This window comes from Polypterus senegalus, chromosome 7, assembly GCF_016835505.1.
Source record: "Polypterus senegalus isolate Bchr_013 chromosome 7, ASM1683550v1, whole genome shotgun sequence".
NCBI lineage: Eukaryota > Metazoa > Chordata > Cladistia > Polypteriformes > Polypteridae > Polypterus > Polypterus senegalus.
In genome coordinates this window covers 483,918-502,766 of record NC_053160.1, presented here as the reverse complement: position 1 = coordinate 502,766, position 18,849 = coordinate 483,918, and the positions used below count along the sequence as shown (strand labels likewise).

At 51.8% G+C, this 18,849-nt stretch overlaps 1 protein-coding gene across 1 annotated transcript; it reads right to left on the bottom strand.

Moving 5' to 3' along the window:
- rest (RE1-silencing transcription factor) lies at positions 1-12,248 on the bottom strand. Its single transcript, XM_039758131.1, has 4 exons — positions 12,115-12,248; positions 10,470-11,364; positions 6,064-6,147; positions 1-3,158 (listed from the first exon to the last, which is right to left on the bottom strand). Exons 2-4 carry the CDS (start codon positions 11,353-11,355, stop codon positions 1,105-1,107), a joined length of 3,024 nt encoding a protein of 1,007 aa, XP_039614065.1. The 5' UTR covers positions 11,356-11,364; positions 12,115-12,248; the 3' UTR covers positions 1-1,104.
- Positions 12,249-18,849: the final 6,601 nt, after the last annotated feature.

Sequence of the window (18,849 nt, the reverse complement as noted above, 5' to 3'; positions counted from 1 at the left end):
TGCAGAGTCGGACTTTTATTAAAAACTAAAGTGAACGTACGTACGTCTGTCTGTATCTACAGCGTCAGAATACACAACAGCAGGAGGCCCACCCAACACGTCGGGCATCAAACAAAGAACAAAGTGAAGCCAGTGCCCAAACCCCATCCTGCCGCTGGCTCCCCCAGTCTACAGCCTCCCACCACAAAGCAAGCGCACTTTTTAACCGTTAACGTTAAGCGCCACGAGACCGCCAGTGGGTTCAGCTGCAGCCCACTTCCACGCTCTGTGCCACACTGGTGGGCTCCGCTGGGCCAAACGTGCTCATCCATCAGGCTGCGTCACACAAGTTCTTGAGGGGAATCTTCAAATGCAGAGAAAGAAAAGAAAGAAGGAAATGGGGGACATGAGGGCTGGACAGGAGTGGCACACACGTGGAGGCGGCTGGGCGGGCAAGGCTTCTGCAGCGTCCTTCGAGTCGGCCTCCTACGACTACTCCCTTTGGTTTTTTTGGTTCAATATTGCACTGGGTGGCGGGACATCCAGAGGCCCACAAGTGACCTACAAATTAAACGAGCGTCCTTGGGCAGAAGCCCGATTGTCAAGGCAAGAGAGCAAAAGCGAGTGCTAAGGCGAGTCCTACAGAAACACAAACTAACATCTACCTTTGGATCGGCCCGCGCCTCCAAAACGACTTGTCCAGTAACCAAAGCATGCAAAGTGGGCACGGGATCAGGGGAATACACAGTGAGGTAGAAAAAGGAAGAGGCGCTCCCTCCCCCCAAGCGAAGTGCTGTGGCGCCCGCACACCTCGGGCTCTCGCCATTTGTGGGCTTGCAGTGTGGCACCGGTCAAGAAATGAACGAGGGAGAGGCACCAACAGATGGCACCGGCATTTCGTCTTCAGGCGAGTCTCTGGCCGTGCCACTTCACACAGAACGGGCACACGGAGACTCCAGGGCAGTGCTTGATGCTCAACCCCAGGGCCACCGGTGCAAGATGGCCAAAGCCAACTGAAATGTAGCAGGAGCCGAGTCGGCTGTGAGTGTCGCACCAATGGAGGACAAATGTCAGGACATGGGCACAGGGGCACCGCCAGGGAACCCTGAAGGTCCGTAAAGTGTCTTAGGTCTGCTCCTGACTTTCCAAGTAGTAGACGTTCACCAAATGCCGATGAAGATGCCTCCGGTATTCGGCTTCGGCCGAGAACAGCCGGTCACAGAAGATGCAGGTGAAGTTCTCCTGGCACTGCCCACCATCTGCCTGACCACTTTTGCTCGGTGCACCGGTGGCTGCTCCATCGGCGGAGGCGGCGCCGTTCAATCCCGAGTCATCGCTACCCTCCGAGATGCTGTCACTAATGTCACTGCCATCGTGACTGTGGATGCCTTCGTCTTCCTCGACGTCGGCGGGCTCTACCTCGGCTTTGTCTGTGTGGGGTAGCGGTGGTGGCCCCTCAGGGACCTCGGCTTGGCTCTCGCTCTTCTCCAGCGGCTGAGCTTCGCTTTCAGGTGCGTCAACAGGTGACGCAGTCACAAGTTCAGCTGGTGGTGCAGGGCTGCCCTCCAAAGACGTACCTGCTTGTGGCACATCCTGGGCTGTTTCTTCTTCTTCCTCCTCTTCCTCGCAGTCCTCCTGCTGCGGCTCAACTTCCATCTCTTCTTGGATTTGGTGAACATCCTGCTGCTGCTGTTGGATGCTCTCCGTGGCCACAGGGACCTCCACACCTTCTGGAAGCGGAGCTACAGGGTCAGCATCGGCTAAAACAGCATCAGGGGTCTCCTCCACGTCCCCCTCACCCCTGCGCTTCAGGCGCAGTCTGGCAGCCGAGGAGCGGTGGACCCTCGCCCTCAGAGTGGCCTTCGCTTTGCGCTTTCGTTTGCATTTGGCCGCGTGCCTCTCGTTCTGCCTGCGGCGAGTCCTGCTGGTCCTCAAGTTCAGGGGTCTGCTCTCAAGGAGAAGCTTCCTTTTCTTGATGGCTCTGCCCCCTACAAGTGAGGCTGCAGGTGCGGGCAGGGGGTCCGCTGCTTTTCGCTTCCTGCCTTTCGGCTTTTCTTCCTCTACCACGACCTCCATCTTGTCCGTCTTGCGGAGCCTTCCTGACAGCTCCCTTGCCTCCTGGACGGCCACTGGACTCTGCTGTCTCTCTTTTACCTCCTTCTTCTTCATCATCATCCTCATCTCGCCCACCATTTGGACGTTGTCGCTGAGCAGATTCCTCTTCCCTCGCCTTTTGTTGGCCCTCTGCTTGATGATGGTCAGCTTCTTCCTCTTGGCCTCTTTCTCGCAGGTGTTCTTCTTCTTCCTCTTCTTCTCGGGTTTCTTCTTCTTTTCGGCTTTCTCTTTGAGCTTCTCGTGGCCTCCTTCCTCTTGTTCTTTGCCCCTCTTCACCTCATCTGTCCCCCGGGGGGTCTCCGTGGGCGTTTCTTCAGCGCCCTTTTCTTTTCTCTTCTCTTTGACGGGTTCGCTCTTCTCCTTCGTCTTTTCCACTCTCTTCTTGGACTTTTTCGTCTCCTCCACTTTGTCGTTACTCTTGTCTGCTCTTTTCTGCCCACTTTCGGCTCTCGTCTGTGCTTCTTCCATTTCGCCGTCTTTCTCTTTTTGCTTTTTCGCCGCGTCTTTTTGCTTCTCGACTTTTGCTTTCTGCCTCTCTGCCTTCCCCGGTCCCTCTGTCACCTTCCCCATCGGCTTATGACTCCGTGTGGTCATCTGTTTTTGTGGACTTTGGTTCTGCCCCTCGTCCTTCTGTCCTTTTTTGCTCTGCTTCTCAGCTCTGCCTCTGCCACTCTCGGGGGCTTCATCTTTCTCCTGCTCCTCCAACTTTTCAACTTTCAGCGGCTCCTCCGAGCTGGCATCGTGCGGGTCGGCTTTCTTGATGCGCAGCTTCACCCTGGACACGTCCATGGTGATGTCGGAGCAGCCCGAGTGGCGAGACTTGATGTGATACTGCAGGTTACACTTTTTTGAAGCGGCGTAGTCACAGACCGGGCACAGGAACTGGCGAGGGTTGACGTGGAGCTCCACGTGCTTCTTGAAGTTGCTGCGGTCGGCCGTCTTGTATTTGCAGTAAGGGCAGTTCAGGGGCTTGGGTCCATTGTGAACCTGGCGGGCGTGACGGGTCACTTCGTGCTGGTTCGAGGCCACGTACATACACATCGTGCACTTGAACGGCTTTTCACCTGTTAAATTAAAAAGAACAAGTGGTCAGTGCGAGAGGTCAAATGGCTACGGTGGGCTCAATGGCCGCCTCTCGCTTGTCGGACTTCTCACGTCGGTGCCAAGGCCGCCAATCACAGCTGCTACCCCTTTTTGGCTGGCAAGTGATGCCACCGCCCCCCCGATGTCATGTCGGGTTTGTCTTTCTACAGTCACATGCAGTGGTCACCTAAGTTCACAGTAAAGACCACCCATCCATTTCCTAATCGGGTTCTCCAGTCCTGGGTGACAGGAAGCTAACGCCATTCTATCCCAGCAGCACTGGGGGCACTCAGTCACAAGACCACGCCAAAGACAAAGGGAGAACCTGCAGACCACAAAGCATTCAGCAAGCCAGGGCTGTGGACGGCACAGACACCAGACCACTGCGAGGTGGGGGGCAGTGGGGGTGCAGGATAAACGAGCTTCTTCATCACACTTTATTAACAAAAAGACTTTAGAAATGGGTGGCATGTGCAGCGTGCACTTAGCAGGGGGTCCTGCCAGGAGGGTCCCGGTGACAGACGGTCAGCATTTTGCACCTCACACAACACGGAGTGGCGTCACCACCTTTGGGCGCCGCGTGCGTCGTGACGCCAAGTAAGCGTCCACTTGAGTATTCTGTGCCATCGTGCACCCTGCGGGTCGTTACTTGGCGCCTAATTTTGCCTTTTTCTCTTTTGAGAAATTCCAAGTTATCCACCGTATCCTTCATCCGATACCACCTGGTGCAGATCAATAGAGTATATCACCCTCACCCTGATCAGATCCAGACGAGCTGCGGAGCGAGACAAACTGGCACTGCTGCTCCCCACACGTCCTACGCATTTCCATTCACTCGTAATGAAGAGGACTTCCTGAAAGCGGCGCCTCCTCCAATGAAACGAGGACGCAACACACACACTGGCCAATGGCACTCGGCGTGACTCGGCCCTGAAGTCGCGATTCGATGCTTTACAGTGAAGGGTAACGACAGGAGAATTTCAAGGCGTCTGACGAGTCCCCAAGTGAAGAATATCTAAAACAATCCTAATGGTCACCGACTGCCATTTTGAGATGACGACTTTCAAGGATGTGCACCGTGGATGGACGTTTTAGGAGATCTGAAGTGCTCCGCACGTGGGACGACTGCACGCCTCGGGTCTTTAGTGACCCCAAACAGCCAAAGTCGCAGTCACAGTGTGACATGTTAATGGTGGCTCCTGGCACACACTGCAGCGCTCGACTCGTGTGGCACTTTGTGTTCATCGTCACCTCTGCTTCTGTTGCAGATTGTCTTGGTTTCAGGTCATGTGACTCATGCCGTTTCACCCCCCCACCTACATTTAGCTGCCCAGCACATCATCGGCCATCCACGACATGACACGAGTGCCACCGCGTTTCTTTTCTCGTCTCCTACGTCATGAACAGCTACGAAAATCGTGGCGACGCAGGCTTGAGTGCCGCTTAGCACTTGGCAAACGCCTCCTGTCACAGTGCAGACACTTTTGGTGGCCAGATTAGCTTCAGGCACATAAATGATGAATCGTTTTCAACTATCTTGGCACATTTTTGTCACTAAACTGTTGTAGATGACAAACACGAGACACACCTTGGGACCTGCGTTGACACAATCACATGACCCAGTGAGAGCTGTAAACAGGACGTCATGGGTCACTAGAGCTATGACTATGAAGTTTAAACGTGTGTGGAACACATGGGACAGCCAGTTCTGATCTCGAATCTGACGTTCATTGTGCCACACTCTACTCACGTCTTCAGAGGATGTGAAAATAGTACCATCTGGGGGAAACTGCAGCTGGCCCAGTAATCCGACGAGAAACTCAAAATCAAGGGAGAACAACGAAAGCCATGACAAGCTAAAGGAAGCCAATGACTTGGCCACAGTGCCATCGCCGCGTCCCCGATAATTACACACTCAAAATGAAAAGAAAGAAAGCAAACGACGGAAATGAACAAATACATCGAGACAAACGTTCAACAAAACAGACAAATGAAAGTGGCCAGTAATGGAGAGCCTGCCAAGCCCACAAGAGCCGACCACTGTGGCACTGTGCCGCCCGTCACTTGACCAGTCTCTCTAACGTTAGGTCTGCTGCACTCAAAGCCCCAGACAAGAAAATGTCACCGACACTGCGACCACCCCAAGTCACCCCCTAGTGCTGCAGTGTGGAGGGTCACATCAAGTCAGACGACACGTCCATCCACAGAGGGTCCCCACTACGTGTACAAAAGGGACAACATTCATGCAGAATGGGGAACACATGACCAGAGGGCATGAAGTACAAAACCACTTACCAGGAACAAATGACAATAAATGTATGGAGATCCAAATGAGCCGCTCCTTTGAAAGCATTGAATGTAATAAAAAAGGTGAATTAACATTTAGAGAGACAAGCAAATCAACTCAGCAGGCGGTCATTTGGCAGAGGGCACTACTGGCTGGTAACAAGCCTGACTATTGATCAGGGTCCGTTTCTGCACACGAGCCCCTCGTCAGTCAGAGCTCCCGAGGCTCGCCGTCTCCTCACCTGCTTGTGCTCCAGCTTTAGAAAAGAACGACAGCTCTGTGCCCAGGGGGCATCTCCAGCCTAGTCGCTCAGGTAACAGAAAGCAGCGAGGATGGCAGGTCAATCCTCACCCCCGATTCGTTGAGCATCAGCCATGGGGACACCGTGTGACAGGCTTCACTACAGAAAGGTGCCCTTACCATGAAGACCCTCTGCTTGTACTTTTGAACAAGGCCGGGATGCCACGACGGACTTGAATGGAAAGCAGCAGTGGGCACCTCCATGCCACTGGGCCCTCCCAAGCCCAATCTCGATCCCTTTAGTGACATCCCCTCCACTTTAATGACAAACACTCAGGGGTCGGCAGTGCAATACTAACCAGAATGTGTCCTCAGGTGACGAGTCAGGTGTGTCTTCTGGGAGCTGGAGTACATGCAGAGTGGGCACTGGTAGGGCCGCTCACCTGAAAGGACATTAGAAAACAAATGGAAACGTTACAATTCACAGTCAGGATGGGGCATTGAGAAAGTCACCCCAGAATGGGGGGGCTTTGGCTCTCCTCCTCCTCCTCCTCTTACACTCGGCTTTCCTTCGTCCCCTCACTGTTTCTGACCACCATACGTATCAAACATACAGACTTGTGCGCTCACTGGCCGCCAATCCTCGCAGCTCCCCAAAACAGCTTGACTTGCCGGGCATGAGGACCAAGCTGGTGTGGGTGCCACGGGCAGAACCAAAAGGGCCACGGTCACCGTGACATCAGTGACACTTAGTGACAGGACAGCAAATAGAGAGTACAAACCAGTGAGACCGACGGCAGCTGAATCTCAGGTCTCAGTGAGACCAGGCGGACAACCCAATACACTTGGCATGCGTTGGAGGAACTGAGGAGACCTCCTAACAGAGAATCCTGGTGCCCATCATGGATGACCTTATCTTCTCATCACAACTGTTTGGATGTATGAAGGCAAGAAAAGCAAGCAGGGCACTGCTTGGGCCAAGCTAACCACCCACCCACTCCCAGGTCACTTTAGTGCCACGCACTGCTGGGGTGCAGCACGTTGGTTACTCCTGGGTGTGTGCCACCCAAACAAATGCCTGGCAGTACTTTGATGCCTGACCGTGAACTTCAATTCAATTCTGAGTGCCATCTATTGTTCATGAAGTGCACTGCAGGGTGAACAAGGTCAGGATGACTTGAGGAGCAGCCGCTAATAACTGGGCCTTTCTGTCATTAAATAAAAACTCTCAGTGGTCAAGCGACGCCTTCCCGTTAGCAAATATCCATGAGGCGAGTTCATCAGCAAGTCCACCCAAAATAATCAGCTGCACACTCTGAAATGGCAGCAGGAGGTGACACATCAGTCTGTCACTAGGCCCCTGGCCCTGGCTAACGTGGGAGACGTCAGCTTTACTTAATTTGTTCTTTTAAAATAACAACTTCAGACTCGTTTGTGGCTCACAAATGTTAAATCTTCCAGGTTTTCTTGTAGTACTTTGTCTCTTATTTTATTTCAAGTCACTGCCTAACCCACCTAATCCAGATCTGGGTAGTAAGGGGGCTGCAACCTATGCCAGGTAGCAAAGGGGCAGGAGCAAACCCCGGACAGGCCAAAGGCACACAAACACCCCAACCACACAGGGAGAACAAGCAAACTCCACGCAGGCAGTCGTGTTGTGAGCGCAGCGCCCTCAGTGCCAGGCAGTGGCGCTACCACAGCACTGTCTGAAGCTTCGTGTGCCCAGTACTTGTCTTGTCTTTGTGCTTCATGCAGATGTCATTTGTGCCCATTGCCCTGCTCTTCATCCTAAACTGCTGTGAAGTGCTTTGAGCACAGCAGTGGTGTCCTATAACTCAAATGTACGATGATGATGATGATGATGACGACGATCACAAGCAGTAAGTGAAGTCAAAGGGGCTCAATGAACAAACTGTGGGCCGCCAGCCGCTTATAAAAAGCCAACATTGGCGACTGAAATGACTAAAACGGATTCACAATTCCAGGCAGGCGAACAAAGACATGACATCACAAACACAGAAAGAACAAAATCTGTGCAGAGCGAAACCTTCCAGAAGTCTCCAGTCCACATTATGGCCACTGCTTACTGCCCCCCAGCCCTGCCGGACCCTCCTCTCTTGTGTCTGTCACCTTCTGCTGTAGAATGAAGCTGCGTAAAGCACACTGGTGGTCCGTGAGCCCACTCGCCACCCGACACAAAATCCGTTCAATTTAAACACCAAAGGATCACTAAAGGCAACTGCAGAGTCATCAACTTTAGACAAACTCGGCCTCCATTCACTGTGGACCCCCTGCTGTGCCCACCTTCATGACGTTAGTAACACACAAAGGCCTCTCACGGCAAAGGACTGCAGGGAGTTTATTTACTGCGGCATTTTGACAACAACACTTTGGCAGGACGGTGGCATTTGTGTCCCCCCTATTGATGGATCGCCTCTCTCAGCTGGATAAAGAGGGCTAACACTCACAATGAAAAGCCCACCGAGAAACAAGTGACGGTGACGAGCGGATAAACAAACAGCCTGACAAAGCAAGTGAGGAGGGCCGAGTGAGTGGGTGGGTGGGTGGACAGCAGGCCCCCAGATGACCGACTCAATACACGTTCATTTGCAAATGACGTCCCAAAGGAGCCGCAATAAAAGTTAACATCCAAATTAGCTGAAAGACACCCCGGCAGAAAGCTTTGTGTGCCTCCCTTTGACCTCTTGTGCCCTGAGTCAACAAACGCGCCAGACGGATTGTACCGAGCCCACCGTCTGATGGCCGCCTTACGCTTGCAGCTACCAAGAAACAAAGGAAGCTTTGAAATAATGAACTGCGGCTCACCGTGCCCACCGTCACCTAGGGCTGCTGAAACGACAACACGTCGCACCCAGAGAGGGTGCGTATGTGGCACACACTGTACTGCCTGGCACTTCACAGTGTGATCCTGGTGGTCCGTTGCACTTCACCGGCCCGAGCCTAAGTAGGTGACATTAAAGAGCCGCAGACTCGCCCATCGCTACTGTAGTCCAACACCCACAATGCACCGCGGGCCACAGTACCCGAGTATGAGGTGCAGGACTGCCCGATGTGTCCCCCACGCCATTAGACCCCTAAATAACGAGAGGCTACTGGCTGCCCTGCCAAGGTGAACGTGTGTGGCGGCGCTCATTCTGCTCTGTCGGCTATTGGTGCACACGACTGGGCCGAGTGACGCAGTGCGCACTGCTCTGTGGGACTTCAAGGGACACAAAGTTCACTTTGAAATTCTCTTCTGTCCCTTTTATTAATCAAAATGCCATTAAAGTGACTTAGGAATGTCTGATGTCCTCTCCAAAGACAGTAACGGACACCTGTGTCTGAAATCGTCACATTCTTGGCAATTTGTCACACTTTGGAAAACAAAACAAAACCCCACAGGCCGCCATGTGTGTTGAGAAAGGCGTTTAGCTTGGAACTCAGAACTGAACTTCTGGATGCCAGCAGAGTGGAGGCAGCGGCACGGGTGTCACTAAGAATGTAAACCTGATGAACTAAGGACAAGCCGAGGGAGTCGCCCACGTGGACCCTGAAAGTGACAGAAACAGTAAGAGCCATCGGCAACGCAACGGTACCTTGAGGGGAAAAAAAAAAAAAAAAGGCCTCAACTGCAATGAAACGCAAACATTTCTGGATGAACGCATCAGTGGCACATCAGGGAGCCAAAGATTGAAATAAAAGAGCGAGACGCTTGTACCCTAAAGTTCAGCATTTGTCAACTTGAGCCAATTTCCGCACAAAGCGGAGCTCCAACCTTTTCCGTAACGTTTGGAACATTTCTTGCCTACCCAGGCATTTTATAAAACCCACCACTGGAAAACGAGGCTGAAATCCCAGCCAATACGTTCACTTCGAGGGGACAAACGTTGTGCTAGAAGAAAACATGCGGATTCTGGTGTGGAATCCATCGTTTCATCGCATATTCCTGGTACTTTTCTGTGTGACGGCAGGGGCCTTTCTGGATGGAATTCTCCCCAAAATATGGAAGTAACTCAACACGATGCCAAGCACCAACAGTTTACTGTCTAATGGGGGGAATCAACGGGTGTAACGTTACTGGAGAAGATGAGAAGAGCGGAGGGGACACACACAGCTGGCTGCACCCCATAATAATGGAGCTGTATTGTTCAACAATGGCACATATAAGCGATTTTACAATTCGTGTGTAATCTCAGTACTCGGTAACATTCTTGGTTTGAAACGAAACTGAACGTATTCGGCAGGCTTTAAGTTTTTATTTTCCGCTGGTACTCCGTGCCCCATAGTTTCCATTAAGAAACGCCAGGCCAGGTAAGGAATGTTTTCATTCAACGCATAAAACACACTTAAATTTAACACAATTTTGCATGGCAGATGGAAGCACACCATGCGCTTTCACGTTGTGCTTCTCACTCTGCAGCCGACTTTACCGGGCGCCACCGACGTCAGGCCGCACTCCGTTTGTCAGCCGCTTTCACTGATAAACACTGCGTAGCTTTTATATGTAATGCTGCTAACGCAAACTTCGATGGACTCCACAGGAACGAGCTCCCCAAGCCGGCCACGATACCAGGAACATGAGTGGACGCACCAGCTGTCCTCAGGTCACAAGATGGCAGGCTGGAAAACGCAAGACCCTACGCCAGTGCACCCATCATCACCCCACTCAACAGACAACGGCTTAATGCTGGGGGCCCCCCAAAAGAGAACATTCTGGACACAGCGTTTGACTCGCACGCACGGTGAACCGAGGTGGCGCCCGTACCTGTGTGAGTGCGAATGTGCTGCACGTAATTGTTCTTCCGGTCCGAGAAGTAGGAGCACTGGCAGCAGGTGTACAGCTTCCTGGGGAAGTGGTTCCTCAGGTGCTTCTTCCAGTGGTACTCGCTGACGGTGGTGTAGCTGCAGATGGTGCACCTGAACACCTGCTGGCTGTCGCCCGCCTTGTTGTGGTGCCTCAGATGGGCCAGGTAGTGATCGGACCTGCTGGTGTTGTAACCGCAGCGGTCACACAGAATGGGGCCTTTAAAAGAGAAGCCTTCTTCAGAGGTCTCCTCGGAGTCCTTCTGGGGGGTCGTCTGCTTCTTGGGGTCCCCGTCCGTGATGAAATTCTCAACGCTGTGCACCTTGATGTGGTGCAAGAACTCTTCCTCACACTCTGCCTCATAATGGCAGGGCTTACAGCGGAAAGGCTTGGATTTTTTGCTTTTGTCACTGCTGCTGGCCCGGGCTCGCTTGACCCGCGGCCCCGAGTTCACTTCGCTAGTCTTGGGCGGGCTGCTGGCACTCTGCTCCGGTGGCGCTTCTCCCTGTGAGGCCTCCTCGGTCGGCACGGCCGGAGTTTCCACCGCGTTCTCCACACCGAACGTGTTTTCACGCTCCTCCTCCTCCTCCTCGTCGTCGTCCTCCTCCTCCTCCTCCTCTTCGCTGTCCAGCATCGCGCTGCTTACCGTCTTGAGCTCTGCCATCTGCCTCTCTTCACCCAGATACTCGTTGGCATTGACTTCGCAGGTCAGGGCCACGTTGGCCAGCATAACCAGCTGGGGCGCCACCATCTCAGTCTTGGAGAGCTCGGACAGGCCGTACATGTCTCCAGCTAAGGGCATGCTGAGGTTCAGGGGGAAGAGCGAATGCTCGATTTCTGCTGCCATGGCGAAGCCCTGCAGGTTTAGGAAATAAAAGAAAAGAAAAAAAAGAATAAGAAGTCATGAGAACGCGTGAATCACACGGCGCAAATGACACCGCTGCCCGGGGAGAAGGGTGGGGTGAGGTGGCTCCGGCTGTCGCCCGCCTGCCTTCTTTCGGCCATTTTAGCGCATTCCCGAGGAGAATTCACGCGGACACTCGACACGCACCGAGGCCCGCCACCGCTGTCACCGCCGACTCCAAGCTGCGCCTCGCCCGCGCGCCTCTCCTCGCTCCCCCGACACTTTCTCCGTTTTTCCCCCCCTTGCACTTTTCCCAATTTACCCTTCCGTTTCTCAGCGAGCGCCAGTTGCCTCGCAAGGTCAAAACTTTCGCCAACTTTACTGGAGCGACGGCGGAGTTGACGAGGCTCGCGTGAAGCAGGAAGCGAGGGGTCGCTGTCCAAATGCTCAGGCAGGCCCACGAGCTCGGCCGGAGCAAAACTCGCAAAGTAAACATCCGGAAAGGCGCCTTCAGACACACGACCCCCGACAGAAAACGTCGAAACCCCCTCCGAGTCGCCCGGGTCCCCTCCGTCGATTCGTCTTCGCGGTGCCGATTTGCCCGTGAAGCGCCATCGCCGAGTCAACCCTGGACAGCGCCGCGCCTCTCCCAGCTCCGCGAGGCAAAGCCTCCATTTTCAAACATTCGTGCAAACTTTTCTCTCTCCGCGAAGAGCGCCTCGACGCGCACGTTCGCACCGGGCCTCGCCGGCCGACACTCACTTGCGTTCGCTCTCCCGTCCGAATGTCCAAGGCTCGCGGAAGACGCTTGTGCCACTTGGTTCACGGAGATCGTTCTTGCTTCCCAGGAGTCGAACGACTCCGCATTCCTGCACACAACTAGATCGCTGACGTCAGCAGGCGCGCGGGCACAATCACATTATCCCCGCCGGAGGCGCGCGCGGACTCCGCCCCGCCCCTCCTCGCCCCGCCCTTCGAGAGGAGCGCAGCCTTCAGGTAGCCATGGGCCGGGCCGGCTCGGCTCGGCTCGGCTCGGTGTCTGTATTGCAGATTGGAAGACTTTGTTATCCCAGAAGGAAATTGGTTTGTAGTAAAACATAACGCCACGACGAACAGATAGAAGGAAATGAGCAAAGACCCAACAGGTGACAGCCAGTGTTGGCGAAAAATGAGGGTCGTTATGTGTGGCGGATCTGCAGCTGCAGCATCAAAGTGCAGAGAGCCAAAGCCTGCAGTGGGACAGGGCCATTCGTAAATTGAGCAATTTAGATTGTTACTTTAGTTAATGATGAAACTATTTGTCTGTATTTCATTCATGTCACAGAGGTGACAAGTGCCACCTCTCCTGAGATACTGCTGGAGCAGGACTGTCTAAATTTGGGGCCCTGAGAGCTTAATGGTGCCCGAGCAGCAGCAGCGGGCATTCAGAACTGAGGCTTCTGAGAACTGGTAATGACAGTGTGCTGCCCGCCTGGGTCCTGCTCCATATGTTAGACTTGCAATGATGGCAGCCTTGTGAACGAGGCCTTGGTATCAACGGGGCCACTGGTTTGGACCCGTCGTCATGGAGACAGCATGACATTGCTGAAGCACTGTTGCCCAGGACACCAATTTAAACACTCTTTTCAGTGGCTTGTTGTTTTTATTTTGGAACAAATTGGAGTGACAGGAGCCGCAGAGGTGGCACCGTGGCACGCTCCTAGGCTTGAAGACAGGACACTGCCCGTGTGAAGTTGGCATGTTCTCCTTGTGTCCTCACAGGTTGTCTTTCAGAAACTCTAAATTGACCCAAAGCAAATCCATGGCGGGTTCTAATCTTCCATCTCACGTTGCTGGGTTGGCAACAGCTCTTTGACCCCAAATGGGACACGTGGTTGATAAAAAGGAAGGATGGAAGGGCAGTGGGCCACTGACCTAGTTATGGTTTGGCATGATGATGCCAATTAGGACAACTAAGAGAATACAAAAATACTGGGCAGAAGAAGCAGCACTGCCGTCACTTCCTTCACATCTTCTATGGGGTTCAGAAGGCAAATGTCCAGCTGGTAGGTGGAATCCCACCCACTTACAATGGGAGCCCTTGGCCTTGTTCTGTGCCCTCCTTTTAGCCCACTGGATGGGACACTTGAGTTTCATTCGCCATGAGGACTGAGCTACAGCAGGAGAGACGGGGATGAGCAAATCAGGTGGAGGATGGACCTGGAGAGCACGAGAAGCTGCAGTGAGAGTGCGTGAAACGTGAAGGACGAAAGGCGGGGGGCTTCATCTCGGCCACAGAAACCCATGGAAACCCAAGAGGGGACAGGTGGCCATTCACTCCAGCAGGCTCATGCCGTTTGCTCCTCATGGAGTACCACCTGACTGCTGCTCTTCCAAAGGGTCTGGCTGCCTGCTCTTTCTGACCACTTACAGACCACCCCTGTCACGTTTAAGCCCCTCCCTTGGTGGTTCATTTGGATCGGAGGCTCATTTTGGGATTCGCTTGCTCTGAGTTGCCTTCCATTCAAGTCCTGTCTGCTTGTTGTTCTGCTGCTTTTGACTGCTTCACATAAGTCCATCCATCCACTTAATGAAATCGGCTTCATTCTGAGCAGGGGTGCAGGCTATCCCATCATGCATAGGGCACAGGACAGGAACAATCTCTCGACGGGGCACCAGTCCATTGCAGGGCAAACACACACACGTACACTAAGTCTTTTCCTAAAGATATTTCAATGCCTTGCTCTACACAAGCCAGGGGTTGGCAGTGGTCCCCTCCCTTGTGGGGCTTTTTGAGTGTTTCTTGTCACATTTGAGAGTTCAGTGTAGGCCAAAGCCAACCACTCAAGTAAAAGCGAGGCGGCCTTTTGGTGCACCTCCTCTGGGCTGGCTGCTCCCCTGACTATCTCTGAAGGCCTCACCAACCAGCCCTGGCCGTACCCTGACTGGACGTGTCAGGTTCCGTGGCTTCTTCAGCATTCCCATGGCAGCAGAATGCTATACCCTCTAGGGGGCACCCTTGAGCACTTTCCAGGGGACTGGTGTGGGTGACCTATTGTGCCAAGACAGGAGAAGAGAGTGTGCCACAGATCCTTGGAATTAAAATGGCCGATGTAAACATCAAACAAATCCAAGACAGCTGTGCTCTTAACTCAGGGTCACATTTAGAGGTCAAATACCACATCGCAGGCTTCATGCCAGGGAGTGGCAGACGTCGCCCTCTTCTTTGTGCCAGGTAACCCGGGATCGAGTCTCAGAAGCCCACAGCGTGCATGGTGTTGGCACCTTTTCCTGGTGTCCCTGTGGGAACTTCCTGTGTCTCTGGGTGGGCCAGTGCCTAGATGGGCTGCGGCTCTCCGTGACACTGAGCTGGAAAAGCAGGTTGAGTTTGGACCTCGTCTTTTGGGCCTTCAGAAGATATTCAGGTGCTTCACTTTTCATGTTAGTAATATTAAAAAGTCAAGTTTACAGGGGGATATTATAGTCATGGGGGACTTTAATTATCCAAATATTAACTGGGATAACCTTAGAGATGGAGGAGCACAAGAGCAGGAGTTTTTAGAAGTAATCAGCGACTGTTTTATAAGACAGCATGTTAAAGAGCCAACACGGGGTGACGCCTGTCTGGATTTAGGATTCTGTAATAATCAGGACAGAATTGAGGGTCTCGAGGTGATTGGACCACTAGGGTCACGTGACCAGAATGTCATACAATTCTCAGTATTTTGTAAGAGTGCAGATGCAAAGACTAAAATTGTGAAGTTGAACTTTGGTGGGCTAATTTTGAGCAGATGTGACAAAATCTAAGAAGGATAGACTCGGATAAGACAGTCGAGGAGCAGTGGAGCAGGTTTAGAAATGTAATGCAGGACAGATACAGACCTAAATGTGGAATTAATAGGAAACTAAAAAAAACTCCACTCCACTGAGGAATAAGGCATATAAGACTAACGACTGCAAAGAGAATCATAGAGCGTATGAGAACATGAGGGCAACCATTAAGAAGGAGATCAGAGAGGCTAAAAGACAGTTGGAGAGGAATAGAGCAGATAAGGAGAGAGACGACCATAAGAGATTCTTTCAGTATTTTAGTAGTAAGAGAACAGTCAAGGAGGAGGTCAAGTTCATCAGGAATAGTAAAGATAATTAAAAGATACAGACAGTGAAATAGCAGATGACCTAAACTTACATCATTCTGAGGTGTTCACAAGTGAGCCAGTGGATAACCTCAGAGCAGTAACAGGGACTACTAAGGAGGTGCTGAGGGATTTGGAAATTAGAGAGAGAAGAGCTGCTCAGATTAAATAAGATGAAATCAAACAAATCACCAGGCCCAGATAATATTTACCCTCGAGTTCTTAAGGAGGCCAGTGAGTTCAGATATAAACCACTGACACATTTTTAGGAAGTCACTGAGCACTGGAGAGATTCCGAAGGACTGAAAAATGTCAAATATCATCCCATTATATAAAAAGGGTGACAGGGCAGATCAGAGCAACTACAGGCCAGTAAGCTTAACATGAAACATCACAGGAAAATTAATGGAAGGAATTATTAAGGATAAGATTGAGCAACACATGGCAAGGACAGGACAGTCAGTGTGTGGTCAGAAGAGGGAGGTCGTGTTTTACTAACATGCTGGAATTTTATGAGGAGGAAACAAAAGGATACGATCAAAGTGGAGTTTATGATATTATTTATCTGGACTTTCAGAAAGCATTTGATAAGGTGCCACATGAGAGGTTGGGCATCAAGTTAAAAGAAGTGGCAGTTCAGGGTGCAGAGTGTCGATGGGTGCAGAATTGGCTCAGACACAGGAAGCAGAGGGTGATGGTGTGAGGGACCTCATCAGAACTGGCCGATGTTAAGAGTGGTGACCAGCACGGGGCAGTGCTGGGCGCTGCTATTTTTAATATCTATAAATGATTTAGATAGGAATATAAGTAACAAGCTGGTGAAGTTTGCAGATGATACCAAGATAGGTGGATTAGCAGATAATTTGGAATCTGTTATATCATCACAGAAGGACTTGGATAGCAGGCAGGCTTGGGCAGATTTGTGGCAGATGAAATTTAATGTCAGTAAATGTAAAGAATTACACATAGGAAGTAAAAATATTAGGTTTGAATACACAATGGGCGGTCGGAAAATCGAGAGTCCACCTTATGAGAAGGATTTAGGAGTCATAGTGGACTCTAAGCTATCAACTTCCCAACAGTGTTCAGAAGCCATTAAGAAGGCTAACAGAATGTCAGGTTATATAGTGCCTTGATGTGTGGAGTACAAGTCACAGGAGGTTCTGCTCAACCTTTATAACACACTGGTGAGGCCTCATCTGGAGTCCTGTGTGCAGTTTTGGTCTCCAGGCTACAAAAAGGACATAACAGCACAAGAGAAGGTCCAGAGAAGAGCGACTAGGCTGATTCAGGGCTACTGGGGATGAGTGATGAGAGAAGATTAAAAGAGCTGAGCCTTTACAGTTTAAGAAGATTAAGAGGTGACAGGATTGAAGTGTTTAAAATGATGAAGATCTTTAGTCCAGTGGATCAAGACTTGTATTTTAAAATGAGTTCATCAAGAACACGGGGACACAGTTGGAAACTTGTGAAGGGTAAATTTCACACAAACATTAGGAAGTTTTTCTTTACACAAAGAACGATAGACACTTGGAATAAGCGACCAAGTAGTGTGGTAGACAGTAAGACGTTAGGGACTTTCAAAACTCGACTTGATGTTTTCTTGGAGGAAACAAGTGGACAGGACTGGCGAGCTTTGTTGGGCTGAATGGCCGGTTCTCGTCGAGATTGTTCTAATGTTCTAATGTTCTTAGGTTGCAGCCTTCTGATGAAATCATTTCCATTCTTTTTCATCCTCATCATCAGCAGTCAATGCCCCAAACTGCCAAAGTGAAAGCAGGGTTTCCTAAATATGTGCCAATACGTTAAAATACCAAACTGAGACCTCCCATTGACACGAGTGCCAGGGCACTCGGGTGGCACCCCTTCTGTCCATCAGCACTTTGTTAGAATCCACCTGTGGTCAGTGCAGATGACTGAGCCGGTCAGGGCAGACACACAGTGTCTGTCTGTAAGAAGGTCCACAGGTGGCCTAAAACCGAGCCACGAAGTCGAGGGAATCGGCGGCAGAGACACAACTGTGTCGAGGCTCAGATCTGGGAAGACCCCCGAGAGCACACTGCACCTCCGTCAGTCTGAAATGGAAGACGTTTGGAGTCTTCCTGTCCCATCAGGGGAGAAGGACCTTGGTAGGACAGGTGACCAAGATAGGAGAGCAGAAGAGCCTGTGTGGAGATGGCAGAAGCTTCCAGAGAGTCAGTCATCACTACAACTTTATGGCAGAGTGGCCGGGTGACACATGAAAGTCAATTAAAGGACTCTCAGAGTGGCATCGCCTGTGACATCAGCAATGCCCTCCCAATGCCAAGTGTGGTGGTGATCATCAGGAGCTGGCAGACTAGTCAGGGTCCTAGGACAGCTAAACAGAGCTAAGTCCAGAGATGTCCTTCAAAGCTGCTGAGAGCCCCCCAGACCTCAGACTGGGCCAAAGGCTCAAAGCAAAGACAACACAGGAATGGCTTAGGGACAACTCGGGGGATGTTCTTAAAGGTCCAGTCAGTGCCATCACTTGAACCCCATCGAACATCTCTGGAGAGACCCGACAACAGTCACCCGCCGAGGGTCTCCATCCAACCCGACAGAGCTTGGGAGGATCTGCCGAGAATAAGAGCAGAAGATCCTTAAGTCGAAATGTGCATCAAACCCGAGACGACTCCGGGCCGCAATCCGCTGCACACGAAGTGAAGGCTCTGAAGAGTCGCGCCGACTGGGGGGCTTTCAGGGATTGAATTTAAACTTGAACTGAAATGAGTTGAGCACATAAAGGAAATGTGGAGAAGAGCAAAGGGTCTGAAGAACGTGAGAAGGGGCTGCATGGGCAGAGTACCCCGAGAGCTCAGAGACCACTGACTGTGCATTGTGGAGCTCAGCAAGTGTAGGCAGCAGATGGCGTCATGTGAGGAGCGACAGGCGACAAGGCCACGTGTCTGTTTTGTGTGTCGTGACATCGGGGGTCCATCGAGGAGGGGAGGAGCCAAGCGGCCAGGATGAGTGTGTAGACCTGCAACTGGAGGAGTGCGGGTGCCAGAGGGTGGCATGCATGTGGCTCTTCTCAGATGTTTCTGCTGCTTCCTCATCAAACATGGCAGCGTATTTTGAGAAGGAAGTCACACGCCCTACGCACTTCATGTGCCCTTTAGGTGGTCTGCTAGAAGCCATGGGTGACGTCATTCTACCCTGTGACGGCCCACCCTCCACGTCCCAGAGTGCTTCTCCTACTTCTTCACGTGACCCGACCCTCTTCTTCCAGGTCACCCGTTCCTCTTAAGGTCATGTGACTGGACAGTGCTGTGTCATATGTGTATTTTGAGGTCCCCGCCTCTGACACATATGTCACCACTGGAACTGAACGAACAGAAGTCTTCTCTGTTTGCATTTGGAA

Coding starts and splice junctions, on each gene's coding strand:
- rest (XM_039758131.1), bottom strand. CDS start 11,355: ATGGCAGCAGAAATCGAGCATTCGCTCTTCCCCCTGAACCTCAGCATG. Junction 6,148..10,469: donor GCACATTCGCACTCACACAG/GTACGGGCGCCA, acceptor ATGTCCTTTCAG/GTGAGCGGCCCTACCAGTGC. Junction 3,159..6,063: donor TCACCTGAGGACACATTCTG/GTTAGTATTGCA, acceptor TTAATTTAACAG/GTGAAAAGCCGTTCAAGTGC.